General features: G+C 49.2%; 1 protein-coding gene across 3 annotated transcripts in view; it reads right to left on the bottom strand.

Moving 5' to 3' along the window:
- The window catches only part of RGS10 (regulator of G protein signaling 10), a 36,268-nt gene extending 21,118 nt beyond the window's left edge, over positions 1-15,150 (bottom strand). Inside the window, exons 1-3 of one of the 3 annotated variants that reach the window (XM_033841943.2) lie at positions 14,997-15,150; positions 4,387-4,505; positions 2,911-2,997 (exon numbers count right to left, since the gene is read on the bottom strand). In XM_033841943.2, the coding sequence (XP_033697834.1) occupies positions 2,911-2,997; positions 4,387-4,505; positions 14,997-15,045 (255 nt within the window). In that variant the 5' untranslated portion in view covers positions 15,046-15,150. Of the gene's footprint in view, positions 1-2,910; positions 2,998-4,386; positions 4,506-8,216; positions 8,239-14,996 lie in introns of those variants that run through there. The other 2 variants (XM_019940096.3, XM_033841942.1) reach the window with 2 other exon arrangements.
- Between the last annotated feature and the right edge of the window lie 1,094 nt (positions 15,151-16,244).

Raw genomic sequence — 16,244 nt, 5'->3', positions numbered from 1 at the left:
AGCCAGACCCACTACATGGTCTGGAGCGGAGACCTGGGCTGCATCCTGCCTCTGTCTGCACCGAGCTGGACAGCTGTAGGTGAGCCACAGCTTAACCTCCCAGACCACAGACCAGCATCTGGAAGGGTGGGAACTGTCATGATGCTGAGTGTGATGACCCAGACCAAGGTGTGGACCCCGCAGGCCTCACACATGCTCCCCTCTTTCCCAGCTCTGTCTGCATCCTTGAGCAGCTGACGGCAAGGCAGCAGTCATTGCCCAGAAGCAACATCCAGGCCTCAGGACACAAACCTTCAAGGAGTCATATGCTAGGTGTCAGGGCTAGGGGAGCAGAGAGGGGCTGCCAGATTCTGGAAGCTCTGGCTGTAGGATGTGGACGGGACGGTACACTCCAACCCCGTGGCTTTTCAGTGTTCACCTTGACACCCCGGTTCTCCAGCTGTGGCCCCAGTCTCAGACACAGCAGACCCAGCCTACCCCTCAAGCACAAGCCTCCCGCCTTCTGGTCTTCCTTCAGCTCTTCTCTCCAGGGCTTCCTCCCCACAGGCTGTCCCCTCTTACAGGAACACTCCCCCCATCTCCAAACTCCACTTAGATGTCAGCTTGAGAGTCACTTCCCCAAGGACCTTCCTGACACCCACTGCCTGTGCTCCCACGGATCCTGCACTTCCCATTTCTGTTCTCGTCACACTTGCAAAGGCTTGTTTAACAAGCAGCTTCCCCTCTAGAGGCCTGTTCCCTAAGGAGTCTCAGCTGTCTTGTCCCTGTGTGTCATCCATGCTTTTCACGAGGCCTGGCCCCGAGCAGGCGCGCTGCAAAGATCTGGCAAAACTCAACTGAATTGAAGGGCACGTCAGCCTCACGTGCAGTGAAAACGACTGGGCAGCTCATGGGGCAGGTTCAAGTCCCAGCTCAGCCGCGTGGGTACCTCAACTGCCTGGTTTGTACACTGCAGGGGTGGCTGGCTGACCTGTCAGCCCCTCTAAGCTCCAACACGCAAATGAAGGCAGAGACATGGACATCTGTCTGCCTGCTTGACTCTGAGCTAGGGTTTTAGGGTGAGGCCGGATGAACCCATCGCCCAGGCCAGCATTTATTGACAGTTGTCCCTGGGCCCTGTGCTGGGTGCTGGGGGCAAAGGATTGTGATGGGCATGCCTGCCTGAAGGGGCACAGCCAACACCTGAGACCATTCACCAGCCCAAAGGGCTCAGATAAAGTCATCCAGGGTGAAGAAGCAGGAAGGAAGCAAATGCCCAGCATCATGCCTGGGATGGCTTTCTGGGCTGACCTAGGAAGTTCAGCTCAAGGGATCTTGGAATCCATCCTTGCCCGGACAGAGGGGAAGGTGACAGAGCGAAGGTCACACTGCTCCATCTTGGGGAAAGGGTGTCTGAGGTGGAAAAGCCTTTGAATAAACCAACGAGAGACATTTTCTGCAAACGCATAATGGCTTTTGGCCTCATGGATTCCAGCTTTTGGAACCAGAGGCTTAAAAACTGGCAGCCCACAAGCCACATCTGCCCATGGATATGTTTTTTTTGGCAGACAAGGTTTTACATTTTTAAAAAATTAGTTCCATCGTTTATAAAACTGGATGGTTTCACATAAGAATCCAAATGTCCAGCTTCTCTGCAAAAACAGGCAGCGTCAGACTAAAGATGGGAGAAGATGCCTTAGGAAGCAACGTCCCTCAGGGTTCTGGGGCAAGGGTGGGCAAGCGAAGACCTAGGTGGGTAGAACCCAAAGCTGGGAAAGCTCCGACGGCCATAGACCCCAAAGCGTTCACTGCCGAAGTCAGCTAAACAACCAGCTACAGCCTCTGGAGGCAGGGCAGGCCACCCCCTAATGGCCCCAGTCCCCACCACTCCCTGCAGCCTCATACAACAAACCTCACTCGTGCACATTATTACCGGCTCCTGTAGGCATCTAGCCACTAGCCTCTTAGAAATACACAGGCATGAGCGTCGTAAACACACCCAATCCACAAGCCTCCTTCCCCATAATCTCCTCCACCACCCCAACACCCAACCTCCAGTGGCAGAAAATCTGGTTGGCATTGGAGCTAAAGGCTACCTCCTGCAAAGAGCACACCTCCACCTCCACCCAGGAGAACAGTGAGAAACTTTCTGTGTGGGATGCCTGCCAACTACAAGGTGTTTCGTAAAGATATACTGAATAATTGACAATCCATCTGACGTGCGTTGGCTTTTATCACCACACATCTGCTTTACGGTGTCCGTAAAAAACACAGACACGTCAAACTCTGGGGGAAGCATTCACACAACTTATTCATGAAAAAGCAATCATACTCGATGAGAAACTCTCAATGACTTAAATCATTATTTTTACTTTAAACATTTGAACAGCTCCATTTGAAAATAGATTAACAAGGCTTCCCTGGTGGCGCAGGGGTTAAGGGACACGGGTTTGAGCCCTGGCCCGGGAAGATCCCACATGCCACGGAGCAACTAAGCCCGTGCGCCACAACTACTGAGCCTGAACTCTAGAGGACGCAAGCCACAACTACTGAGCCCAAGTGCCACAACTACTGAAGCCCGTGCTCCTAGAGCCTGTGCTCCTCAACAAGAGAAGCCACCACAATGAGAAGCCAGCGCACCGCAATGAAGAGTGGCCCCCGCTCGCCGCAACTAGAGAAAGCCCGCGTGCAGCAACGAAGACCCAACGCAGCCAAAAATTAATTAATTTTAAAAAATAGATTAACACACTTTTTAAAAAAATTGTTAATATTTGATCAATACCACATAGGTTATTCTGAAGTTTAAATCTTCCCCCAAATCCAATATAGATCAGATTTCCCTAGGCAATTTCAAAATTTATTGGAAAGGCAAATGTAACTTTATAAGGAGAGAAGAAAATTACCAAGAATGTGATTATAGAGTAGAAGTACCTGCTTTTTATCTTGTGTTTTCTTAAAATCTTCACATGCTAGCCAAAATAAAACATTTTCTTCACTGAATTCCTTTTTTAAAAATTCCTGTGGATGAAAAGAAGAAAAAATATCAAACAGTATTCTACTTAAAAAACAAATAATCATTTCCCTTCAAGAACTAAGTCAAAATTCAACAAACGAGGGTGTTCATTCACCCTGTAAAAGCTCTACCCTGAAAACAAAGTGTACGTTTAATGTTAAAGCTGGAATTTCATATGCATTTGAACTTAATGGGTTTGACACTCTGAAAAAGAGTAAACATGAAGTAGGAATCTACTCACCATTCTCAATTGACAATAAGTTACCAAAAAGTAAATTAAAGTGGAAGATATATTAGTTCCTTCCAGACAGTGTTTAAACAAAGTACATTCCTTCAAAATCAGGCTCATTTTTTAAACAAAAGAAAAGAAAACATACTAAGCATGTCTAAAAATGCCACAATGAAAACCATTTCAAGCTGGAGGTGTGCTTTCTTTTGGCAGGTGTTGGGGGCTTAGTGGCACAGCCAGCTATCCTGCTGTGCACGGAAAAGTTTTCTCCCCGAGATCTAGACGGTGCTCTAGATGGTGGTCCTATGCCCAGAAATGCCTGCTACCCCCTCCTTGGAGTCTGCTACAGAGACCAACAGCATCAGGGCTTATCCTGGCCTGACCCAGGACTTAAAAGACAAAAGTCAGTGGGACTCAGGCAGATACAAGGCATTCTTGAAATTCACCTGTGCTTCTTTTGACACTTGGGGTTTCTGCAGGCCATTTCTAGGCAGCCCTGACACTTCCCCACCCACCTGCTCTCCTCTCTGAGTTCATCTTCACTTTGTCAGCTGATGTCCAGCCTCTTTCACTCTGTTAATATGTATCCTGAGAATCCCCAACATACAAGTGAACAAATCTTCACACCAGAGAGACCCAGACCACCCCCTCCCAGGTGTCACAGAGCTGGAAATTCTTTGTAGATTCTGCCAATGAGCACAGTACCTCTTCCTCATCACCCCACCCAGCTCCCATCTAGCTATATAAAAACCAGAAAGAGGGACTTTCCTGCTGGCGCAGCGGATAGGACTCTGCGCTCCCAATGCAGGGGGCTCAGGTTCAATCCCTGGTCAGGGAAATAGATCCCACATGTATGCCACAACTAAGAGTTCGCATGTCACAACTAGGGAGCCTATGTGTTAAAACTAAGGAGCCCGCCTGCCTCAACTAAGACCCGGTGCAACCAAATAAATTAAAAAAAAAAAACAGAAACAGTCTGTGCACGCCCCTCCGTGCTGGTCCACGACTGCCCAGGAAAGCATTTCCATCTTGGTCATGACAGGTGAGAAGGTCTGCTTCTCAAGTTGGGCCAGACAGTGTTAAAACCTGGCCTGTGCTCCACCCACAGGCTTCTAAACTTCTTTGTATGTGCGTCGAGCCCGGTGAACAACGAAAAAAGTCAAACCCTAAATCTTTTCACGCCTTCCGGGTCTTCAAGCAGATTCTCCAGAGAAGCCGCCCATTTGTCTGCGCTCTTGGGGTTCTGGTGGCTGCTGCTGGAACTCCCATCACTGTCATGGATGTCTGCAAAGCAAAGTTTAGACTGTGTATGTGGCCCAAAGATACTGTCATCTTATAATGGGCATTATGATCATCACCATCACCATTATGGCTAAGATGTAATAGTAAGTTATATGCCAGAATCTGCTCTCCGTGCTTGACACAGTGAATTCATTCTAGTCCTGACAACAACCTTATGAAGGGCATGCTGCTATTCCCTCCATTTCACAGATGCGGAAAACTGTGGCTCCGAGTTGAGAAGGGACTTGTCATTTCCCAACACTCCCCATATATCCTTCCCCCACCCACGTGTCCACTGGCTGACCCACAGGCAGCCTTCAAGTCTCCCTCAAGCCCTCCTCCCAGGGACCTTGACTCAACAGCAACTCTTCCCCCATTACATTCTGTGCACAGTCTTATAATTATCCTGCTGTGTTGTGACTGCACGACCGGCGCTCACCAGTCTGAAAGCTCCTCTGCATCTTGATCTTGTATCTCCAGCAGGTAGCTCATTGCCTGGCACATAGATTAAAGTGTGTACCAGGGCCAGGACTAGGGTGGGGAAAGGGAGGCACTCGCCAGAGGTGCAAAATTTAAGGGGGTGCTCAAAAAACTCAGGCATCAGGTAAATGAGGTTTTCATGCAATATTCTGAAAAATCAAAATTAATGCAAAAAATTCCAAAATGAGCAAAATACCAAAAATTTAAATAAAGACAGGATCATTATAACTGATTTTTCCTTGTGCCTCTCAGGCTCCAATATGTCTTGGCGGGACGCTGTTACGAAGGGCATAGGCTAAATGAATCAGTGACTTTGCACCTGCACATCTGCTGCACTCTCTTACTCTTACCTCTAAAAAGAGCCTCTTGACTAAAGGAAAGGGGACGGGGACCTCCAACTAACACACTCTGGCTACTTGCCTGAAGGAGGAAGTAACAACACAAACACACCTCATCTACAGAATTTGGCCCCTTCCTGGAGTCAAGGGAAAATCCATGGAATGTCACTTCGGATGGGCCCAGGTTCCAAAGCCAGTTTTGTCAATTCGAACTATGTGAACATGGGCAAAACTCTGTGTAAGATGAAGATAATTCCCCTATCTCTTGGGGTTATCAGAAGGATTAAAGGAGGAAACACATCAGGCACCTAGATGCTCACAGTGTACCCTCAAAAAATATTAGTTCTTCTCTCTGCTTCCTTAAAATAATGATTTATCAAGTGAACTATTTTTATAGCTAATACTTCTTTTCTCCACTGCTTTCTTTTTTTTCAAAGTAGAGACATGTCTCTCTAAAGAAAAGTTTGAATCTGGGAGAAAATAAACTTTAAATTAAGAAATCAGCAAAACAATCATTTTAAAAGGATAAATTTTAAAAGTCTTATGAATATTAATTGCTGCAAGTAGCTAGGTGGTCATATGGTTTCAAATGTTTTTGGAGGAAAGTTGTATCAGAATATGTTGAACATGGAAGTAATGCAGCTTCTGTGATCTACTGTATTCTATTGGAGGTCAACAAACATATTAATTTCTCAAGCAGCTGAGACTCGGTCTCCTAGCATCTGGGAAAACTACCTGGGTTCTATACATTGATTGGCTGATTTAGGCTAAATAAAGCAGAAGCAATATGCATTGGTGATGGAGCACATAAGAGAGTTGTTTGGGACAAATCCATTCCTTTACTTGAGAGGCAAACTCACTCAAACACCACAAATGGACCTGACACTTCTCTAAAGTGAATCTTCAGTTCGTGGAGATTAAATTAGTTCTCTGCTCTCTTTGCAAATGTTAAAACGGCAAGCTTCTGAACACTGCATTTCTTCCCAATGAAGTATAAATCAAATTAAAAGATCATTATCGTAAGAAATTTCTGCAACAGGGTTCATTCTGCCAAGCACTTCACAGATTTACTCCCTGTTCTCTACCCAGAGAATACAGTTTGACAGTTTACTCCACTCCCCTAGCAGATCTTCTCTTAAGTAAATAAATTAGAGACACAAGTTCGCTGTTCCGGAAAAATCGTAGGTAGCCAGAAATTTCTCTCGTCATTGCAGAACAACTGCTTTGGCTATAACTTTTCAACCTTGGCCTGTAGTGATTCCAAAACTCTTGACGTTCTTTTCAATAATAAACCAAACCACATTTGGGTTTTCACAGCCTCACTGTCTTGCAAATAAATACACTTGGTGGATTCCCATTTAGCCAATAGAGTGCTCTGGTTAACTAGGTCTTCTGGTTAACTGAGAGATAAGATAGCCATCCCCACGGTGAGACAATTGCTCCCTCCTCACTCCCCTCTTTTATTTCATACTCTAGTCATTTTGCATATTAGGTTTCTGTGCTGGCTTTCGTGTGAACAAAAAGTTTTACAACTCAAAACCCACTCATCTGATCTAGTCTCCTTATTTAACAGACTGAGAAATAAAGGTCCAGAGGGTAAGGTGACCCAGCTAAGGAACTGCTGGATGGAACCAGTACTGGGACTTAAATATGCGGGCAATTGTCCCCACCAGGACCACCTCTATGGAACCCCAGGGTGCCTCAGAACACAGGAGTTTGCAGATGGGTGGCCCTTCCTTTCAGTTCCCTCCTAGGCTACCATTTCCCTTCCATCGATATCATGAAATACGTCTATGGCTGACACTGTTACAGAGGCAAAGAATTTTCAGAGCTGGCCCAGAAAGCATATACCAAGACACAGAAGGTATCTCCATAGCCATGGTTATTAGTTTCGGCTTTGGTGCCATGGATAAAGAGAAATTTCTTCTTGCCCTTCTGCTCACCTTCTGCCCTAGCATTCCTTTTACTATAGGAATCTTCTACTCAAACTCTACTGCCATGTGTTTTCACTTTTCCAGAAATACTGACTTGAATTTTGCCAAGACTTCCTGATCGTCTTTTCATTTTGATTAAGGCCTTTGGCTATGCCTTTTTTTTTAATCCTTCTTGATTGGTATCAATATAGATAGATATCTCTAGTTAGAGCAACATTTGCAAACTCCATTCACTTAATGATGTCTCTCCTTTCCAAGTCATTATCCCCAACCTCCAATGAGACTGGCAGAGGTCCACTCCATTTGGCAATGCCCTAAGAGACTGCCCCCTAACCTGAGGCATTTCCATTTCTCAGGATCCTCGTCGGTACAAGTAGACTTGCCCTATTTTCCGATGCATGTAAGTAAGGGCTTCCTAAGACAACTTGGTTCACTTTAAATGTTACAATCAGTCCAATGATGTATAGGAGAAAGAAATAACCTTTCTTCACAGCAAGCAAGTTTACTTAAGCTTAAGAATAAAGCAAAAACAAGAGTTCCCAGCTTCCCAACTCCTTCCCAGTTCCTGGCACTTGGAAACACAAAGGTCCAACACTCTTCTTTCCTTTTTCATTGATAAAAGTTTCCATTTTAGATGGATTACACAAGAAGGTAGGTTGGGAATGCATAGCTGGAAAAAGAGTTAAACCTATCTTTCTAGCAGCTTTAAGATCACTCAAGCTAGTAAGGAGCAGGTGGTGATGACATTTGTTTGTTCCCATTTTGTCCAGCCCTGCTCATTTGTTGTTGTCGTTTAGATCACCTGTAAAACATTTCTGCAATGAAAAAAATAATTTTTTTTACCTCCTGGGCCCTTCAAAGCATTTTAGAGCTTCAGATTTTTGCAGGCACGATACTTACGTTTCAATATACTCATCTTCAGATGAATCTGTCATTGGCTAATAATAACCATTAACACTTACGAATCATTCACAATGTGCTGGGTACTATTCCAAGCTTTTTCCATGGGTTAAATCATTCTGTTCTCACAACGACCCTCAGATGTGCTTAGTAGTATCCTCACTTCACAGATGAGGAAACGGAGGCACAGTAGCTCGCAAGGGGCACCCAGCTAGAAACGGGGAGTCACGGTCCAAGCCCAGGTAGTCCTGCCTCCAGAGCCCAGGTCAATGGGCTGCCATTGTTAGTTTTGATATCTGCTGATCTTCACATTCACAGAAGCCAGAACATGACGGCCTTGACAAGAATGATAACACTTATGTGTGAGAAGACTGCAAAAACGAAGAGTCCAATTCCTTGCAGACAAAAACCCACCTACGACTGGGCCAGAATCATCCAGCACATAAACACAACGGGCAGACGCTTTCCATGTACGTTTACATTGTTCTGTGTGGTAAAAGCTGTTATTTCAAAGCCGGCACAGCATCCAGGTACAGAGGGCTGAGGCTGACTGCTTGCAGCACATTGTGTGATGCATTATTTATAGATGCCATGATGTCATATCTAACAGAGACCTTCTCCAGACAGTAATTCCTTGGAAATCCATACTCAGAAGGCATCTCTAACACTCATCAGAACAAATTCCTGCTATTAGTCTTCAGGAAGGTCTGGCTAATGGTCCTGCCTAGACAATTTCCCCAAGTCAAAGATTTTAGTAAACTTTCAATATCCAGCTTCCTCAACAGCAGAGTCAACTTACATCTTCAGAGGGTTTGTCAAAGGCACCCCCCAAACGCACAGCACATTAAAGAAAACAAACTAAACCTTCAAGCCCAGGAAAAGGCAGAAATGTTAACCCTAAATTCTAATGTGGTTTGGTACCACACACACACACACCATACTCCTTTAAAATAATCAGGGAAAGTACATACCCCACAAAACTGATTTGAAACCTCATATCACCTATATCACATCAAACATCACATTTTTTAAAAAAGTCATCCCACTTAGAAGCAGAGAATCCGTTTTCACAACTGGTGATCCATGTAAGGCTCCAGAGAAACTGGGTCATGGAAACCCTCTATCTAAATATTACTTAAGTGTTTATCAGCTCCAGTATCTAGCTTCTGAGAATAATGAGCGTTCAGCATGCAATTCCCTTGGTAGGGAGGTTTGCATGAACTGCCATTAGCAGAAAATAAAAATAAAATCGTTTTGAAATAATCATACTGATAGCAAGCATCAAAGACCAAGCAGGCCAACAGGCTGGAGAGGTCAGCTGGGCTCAGAAACGGCCTCATGGCAGTTTTCCCACGAGGTCTGAGGCCTCAGAAAAAGTCAAGTTGCTCAGCCGAGCCCTCCAGAGGCCCCCTGTGCACCTGCATCTGCACCACACACACCCCTACCTCTACCCTGCCCGCCAGCACCCAGCGATGGGTGAGCTGAGGGCATATCTGATAGCCAAAGGGGTGGGGAGCCTTCCTTACGTGCCATGCTCTGGGGTCTGCCTGGGGAGGTCCCCGCAGCCCAAAACTCCGCTGTCTTCTCAGAGACGCTTTGTGCGAGACATACGGGGGCTGTGGGGCTCCAGAGCACCCTTTTGGATCCAGAGGAAAAGCAAACCTCAACATCCTCTTCTGAGTGGACTAAACAACAGATGGCCCCAGTTTCCACTTTCTACCAGAGGGAAGGAAATAAGGACGCCAGACTGTCATCTGTAGCTTCCCTAGAATCCTCACTTTCTAGGCAAAGGCCCAGAAAAAATAAAAACTACCCAGGAGCCCAATTCTGGAGGTGAAAGTGAAGACCCTGTCCGTATTTCTTCTCACTTTCCAGAAGCCCCCATGCTTCCTCTGGGACCTGACTTATGCGGAAATGTGCCCTTGCTCTCCCCTGGCCCCCACCTCAGGGAAAATAAGTAACTTTTTCCCTCCGGTGTCAGTAGGGTAGACTGTGTATTTCTTGAGAGTAAGAGCTGTGTCTTCCTCAGGGTCTGCAGTGCCGGGCACTCTTGTATAGATTTATAGTGATAGCTGTTTTCTGATAGATTGTCAGGTTGAGCGGGGGACAAAACAGAGAGGAGGATGACGGTTGTAAAAAGAGATGGCATTTACTGACCACTGACTACATCCCATCTCAACCTCACAGCCCTTGGAGGTTGGGTCCATCGGTGGCCCATTTTACAGATGAGGAAACTGAGGCACAACAAGGTTAAATCACTTGCTCCAAAGGGGAAAGCCAGGAAGTCGATGAGCTGGGACTCAACCCTAGGCTGTCTGGCTGCAGAGGCTGTTAAGGGAAGGGCAGGGAAAGACGCAAGAAATAAAAGGCGGGTCCTTTTTCTCAGGGAAATTAAAAATAATTGAGAAGATGAAGCCAGGCATTCCCAGATGGCACCTGGCTGCAATGCCACACACTGCCATGAAGTTTTCTTCACTGGTCCGTGAAAGAATGAGAATAAGCAGAAGGAAATATTTACCAAGTGAGCTGTGCTGATCGAGTGGGACAGTGTTGGGTTGTCTTTTTTAAGTAGGTAATTACATTTATTTACAGGGTACAAAAGACAAGAGCTACACAAGGGAGCACAGTGGGACAGGTCTTCCTATCGCCCCTGTCCTTCAGCGACCCAGAGCCTCTCCCCTAGAAGCAACAGCCTCTGGAAGATTCTTGTGTATCAGGACAAGTTCTTTACGTGAGATTATATCTCTCCTACTATTTGGGGTGTTGAAACATCCTTCATTTGTGAGATGATAAAGATAGTTGATGATGGTATTGTTGCTTTTTAATGTCCCAACTGGAGAAAGAAAGAAAGAAAAGAAAGAAGGAAGGAAGTGGAGCAGAGAAGCAGGGAGGCGAGGAAGGAAAGAGAAAAGCCCACCGCTCCACACTCACTCTCTAAATACACACGAGCAAGATGACACACTGGATACTGTGTGAGGTCACGCAGGCAGCTCTGGGCTCGGTCAGAGATCTGAGTCCCCTGGTCTGTCCCTTCTGAAATGGGCGGCCTCTGCAGCTGTCCGGGGAGAGACAAGATGGGCAGGCTGCATTTCAGGTGCAGAGAGGGAGGCAGGAGGCCTGGAAGAGCGGGCCTCCTGGAGCTTTGGGAGAGGACACAGGACAGAGGTGGGAATGTCCAGCCACCCAAGGGCGGGGCGGGCAGTGGGGGGACTAGGCGAGAAGGCAAGCCAGATGAGGGGTCCCTGAGCCCACCACAGAGCGGGGACAGCAGAGCCGACCCACAGGCACTCGGCGGGGCCCTCGAGAGATGGGAACCTACTGGGAAGGGAAACTGGTCCCCGGAAGTCTGCAAGGGACTGTTTGGCTCCAGTGTGCGCCTCCTGACAGCTCTTATCGAGGAGCTGCTTCTGTCGCCTGCCTGGGCCCCCGCTGCCACCCCCGGGGCTGCTGCCGTGGAGAGCTATCTGGGGGAAGCAGAAGAAACTGGTGAGCGTAAATTTAGTACAATTTAAACAGCAAGTTCCCAGAGCCCAGCGGCAGGGGGCCGAGGGGATTACTCAACCCCAGGGAGGGAAATGACTCAGTTCACCCAGAAAGCCCTAGGAAATGGCCCAGCCAGGCACCTGCCTGGTTTCCACAGTTTCTAACAGTGAGTAAAGGAGACATCAGTTCTGTGAAGGCAAGTAAAGCACCCCGAGCGCCCGGCACCCACCAGTCCGCGAGCTGCCCGCGGTGGTGTTCAGGTCGCCACACGTGTATAAACCACGCCCCTCGCTCAGCCCCGTCTCTCTGTGCCCGCTTCGTTCTCCCTGAATCTGAAGGCCCGGCTCAGTGATGTTCGGCAGGGAAAATTTCCCCCAGCAGCCAAGCCGGCCATTAAATTGTATGTCAACTGTCATCTTTAAATAAAAACTTAAGCCCTGCCATAAATCTGAAACTGGTCCCAGAGGTTTAATGGGATAATGTATAACAGGCTCTGGGCGGGGGAGCGGGGAATTCCCCTGGCGGTTCAGCCCGTGTTCTGCTCGCAGGGGGCGGTGGAAGGCCGTGGCTCTGGCTTTGCTTTTCAAGCGAAGAGCATCCCATGTACCATCAACAGTGCAAGTCGCTGTGGGGGGCAGGGTGGGTGCACAGAATGCTTGGCGGGGTCCTCACACTTAAGTGGCGTAAGAATCAACTGTCAAAAATGCAGCCAACTCTCCCTCCCACCTCGGGTCCGCAGGACTGAATCCGGGACGGGGCGGGGTCTGGGGGGGCCTGGAAAGCTGCATTTTGTCGAGCCCACCTCCACTCCCACCCCCTTGTGGTTCGTGAACACACTTTGAGAGAGCTCAGGAAGGAGAATATCTGCCCTTTGAATCGCACTTTGAAACTTGGAATTAAGCGTTGGGAGCACCAAACTTCAGTTTAAAGACATTGTCTCCAATAAGATTTTGCAGAAAAGCAAGAAAGGTTTGGAGTAAAAGGAGCTGGGAGGCAGGACTGCAGCCAGGCTCAAATCAGGGTCCAGCAGGGATGGATCCGGGTTTTGTGAGGCCAGAAACTTACACAATCTGGAGAGCCACTTTAAGAAAAATAATTCAAAATCACCAAAAAAACACACACAAAAATCAGTCCAGGGTCCCATGGATCACTTGGCTGGCTTCCCAGTGCCTTTGCCTCGGGGCCCACATTCCCCCTTTCTCACTGCTGGGTGGTGATGACCAAACTGGCAGGGGCTCATTTGTCCTTTCCCATCAGGGGGTAGACATTAAACCTAAAAGTCATAAAGAAATCGGGCTCTTGGAAGTCTGGCATTTAATACCAATCCATGATTTTTAGCTACTGATCTTTCTATCAGTGACCTAACCACATTTCATCAGACTTAAAATGTGTTACCCTGAAAGAGGTACACTCCACTGGTGTCCCTAAAACTGCCACCAGTCTTTCTGGGGTACAACCTGCCCACATGCAACAGCACCCCAAAACCATGTATGTCAAAATTCATGTGTTCTATTTGGAAGACTTCAACCCAAAAGCGAACTGTGCAGGGATGTTCAAAGCAGCTCTATTTATAATAGGAAAAGGCGGAAAAGATAAGAGCTAACCATTATACTCAATAATGCCATGCACTGTACTAGGGACTTCATATATATGCTTTCATGTATTTGATTCCACAGCTCTAATTGAACTCACTTTACAGATGGGAAAACGGACGCAGAGGTGTGCTGGTAAACCAGCTCTCCCAGGGAAAAACAGAAACAAAAAAGCTTGATTTTTAGCATCTGCTGATTTCCAAGGTGTAAATGGCCACCGGTAGCCAATTTCAAGCTACCTACGGTTTAGCAACCAGCTTCCAAATTTCCCCATAATTTAGCAATTGGCTCGGAGGTAAAGTAACTTGCCCAAGGTAGCTGAATGATAGAGTCACGGTGGGAACCAGGAGTTTAACTTCAGAGTCCAGGCTCTGACCACCACTCCGTAGGCCTGTGAATATCTAACAATAAGGAATGGCTAAAATGAACGCCCACAGGGGAATCCTTTGACCCACAGGTAACACAGAAAGGTTTACATGACCACTAACACTAACTCTGATATAAGCAATTTATAACTCTATGAAGTCCTACTTTATTAGAGTTGTCCTAAATGGTAAATGCAATAATTTGCAAAATTTGATGGATGAGAAACCAGCTTTGATTTAGCGTTTAAAGAAGGGTATCTTATTCTCATTTTGCGGATCCTTATCTACACAGAGAGGCTCCACAGCTAGTAGTGGTGGAGGTGGGATTTGGACCCAGCAACCTACTTTCAGTCCATCCTCTTCACCACAGTGTCCCTCATAAAATACATTAGGTGAAAAAAAGATACGGGCCAACACGTACAGCCTCTTGGTACTAGCAGAAGCGTCTAGGGGTGGGAGGCGGCAGAAAAGCCTCTGAACTCCAGAGTCAGGCCGAGCTGGGTTTGAAAGGTTCTCCATCACCTAAGTGTGACTTGGAGCACGTTACCTAATAGCTCTTGGCTTCAGTTCCCTTCTCCGTAAAGTGGGGAGAACAATGCCCATCTCAATGGGTTGCCCTAAAGGTGAAAAGAGAATTCACAAAACAGAGTGAACACAGACCCGGGCCCACAATTAGCGCTCAAAAGGGGCTTAGCTATTAGGAGCAAAAAGGGTAAGATGGTTGGAATCAAGGGCATGGTTTCATCTTCACCACGGGTTCTTTGTCCTATCAAATCGTTCCAAATTGTGGCTGGTCCAGAGTGACAGCCAAACTGTATCCTTTGTCGGCTCTTCCCTGGCGCTAACTGCAGATGCGCTCTTCATCTGGTATTTATTCACCCTCCTTCTCTGCCCCATAGTTCGGCTCCTCGGCGCAGAACAGGCCTTGACAGCCCTGTCGGATGCCTGGGGTCCAGGCGTGCCTTTCCTGGCGCCGCGTGGGCATCATCCGCACCAACGCCCGCAGCGGAGGCAGAGGACTCCCGAAGGGAGGGAACTCGCGCGACGTTCTGCTTTCGGAATCTAGAGCCCATACTACCTCCAAAGTTTGGATGTGTTTTGGATCTCCTTTTTCTCCCAGACCATCACTAAAAAGAAAACTGCTGTTGTTCCTCCTTTCAGACAAACTTCCTCCCCAGCGCGCCTCTCGGGGCTCTGCGCTCCCGCCGCGGCTGGGACCGCAGGGGCGCTGGACGGAGCAGGGAGAAGTGGCGCGTTCGGCCGGGGCTCCCCTCCGTGCGGCATCGCAGAGCCGCGCCCGAGCCTAGTAAGGATGCCCTGCGAGGGCAGCGCCTGCCCGGGCGGTTCATCGCAGCCCCTGCGGGCGCCCCAATCCCCAGCACGCGGGGTCCAGGGAGCTTACCTGACGGCGGCCGCTTCCTGCTCAGCCGACTCACGGCGCGGTTAAACATAGCCGCGGGCAACCCAGGGAGGAAGGAGGATCCGCTGGGCAGCGCGGCGGCTGAGCCGGAGGAAGGCGAGGAGGAGGAGCCCGCTCAGCACCGCCCCGGAGCGTACGGCCCCCACCCTGCCGCCCTCCTCCCGGCCAGACGCCGCGTGGCGCGCTCCGTGCGCCCTACCGGCCCGCCCAGGAGGGGGCCCTGCGGTCCCGCCCCGGGGTGCCTGGGCGGGCAGGGCGCTCCCGGGTGACACCCAAACGCCGGGACCCGGCCCAGATCCCAGGACGGAGCGCACTCTCTCGGAAGTAGTCCGCGCCGCCAGGGACTTAGGAACCCTGCCCAGGTGGTTCGCGGGTCCCGGGGACCCTTCGCCGCCCGGCGGGGTTCTCCAGAGAAGCCGCCCGAGCCCCGCCCTACCCTGCCCCCAGCTCCAGCGTCCATCCCTGCCTCCCGCCCTCTCCCTGCAGCCCTGGGAAACTGACGCGGCGCCTTCAGCGCACTGCGCTTCGTGGCTCAGCACGCTTTTGCCGGGCGGCCGGCGAGGGTCACCTCCTGGTTCAGAGACCGGAAAGCTGAGGCCTCGTGGTTCTGAAAAACCCAGGTGCGGCCCACGGCCTTCACCTCCTTGCCCTCGGGTTCCTGGATCCCTGCGCGCCCGGGCTTGCCCGTCCCGCGACTCCGTGGGCGCTGGGCCTTCCCACGGCCGCGAAAGCCAGCGGGGCATCGCCAGGACCCGGGCCGCGGTGTCCGCGGGCTGAGCGAGCCGAGCCGGAGCAGGTGGGCGCCCTCTCCCGGGCCGCGCTGCGCGGGCGCCGAAATTTGGGCGCCTTCTGCCCTCGGTCTTGAGGCTCCAAGGGCGGACCTCGGGGGAATTCCGTAGGAACCCCTCAGGTTCCAGCGCGGAGCTGTGCCTCTGCCCCGCACACCGGCTGGCCGGAGACACTAACTTTCGGGACACGTGGCACACCTTTCGGCGGGGCCTTTGCGCTCAACGCTCGGAATCACTCGGGCCGCACTGCGCTCTACTTCTGATTTCTCCTCTCCCGCCGCCAGTCACCTGCTTAGGGCCGCCAGCTCCACTCGAATCTATTATCTCATTTCTTCTGCAAAACAGCCCAAGAGGGGGTATCGTTAGCCCCATTTTCTTGAGGATTTGGTTTACGAGTAATTGTCTTTCTGGCGAGTCCTACTTTTCTCCTGTGTATCTGGCT

The sequence above is a fragment of the Tursiops truncatus genome, chromosome 16, assembly GCF_011762595.2.
Source record: "Tursiops truncatus isolate mTurTru1 chromosome 16, mTurTru1.mat.Y, whole genome shotgun sequence".
Classification (NCBI taxonomy): domain Eukaryota; kingdom Metazoa; phylum Chordata; class Mammalia; order Artiodactyla; family Delphinidae; genus Tursiops; species Tursiops truncatus.
Note: the sequence above shows the minus strand (reverse complement) of the source record. Positions and strands in the feature narration are given on the sequence as shown.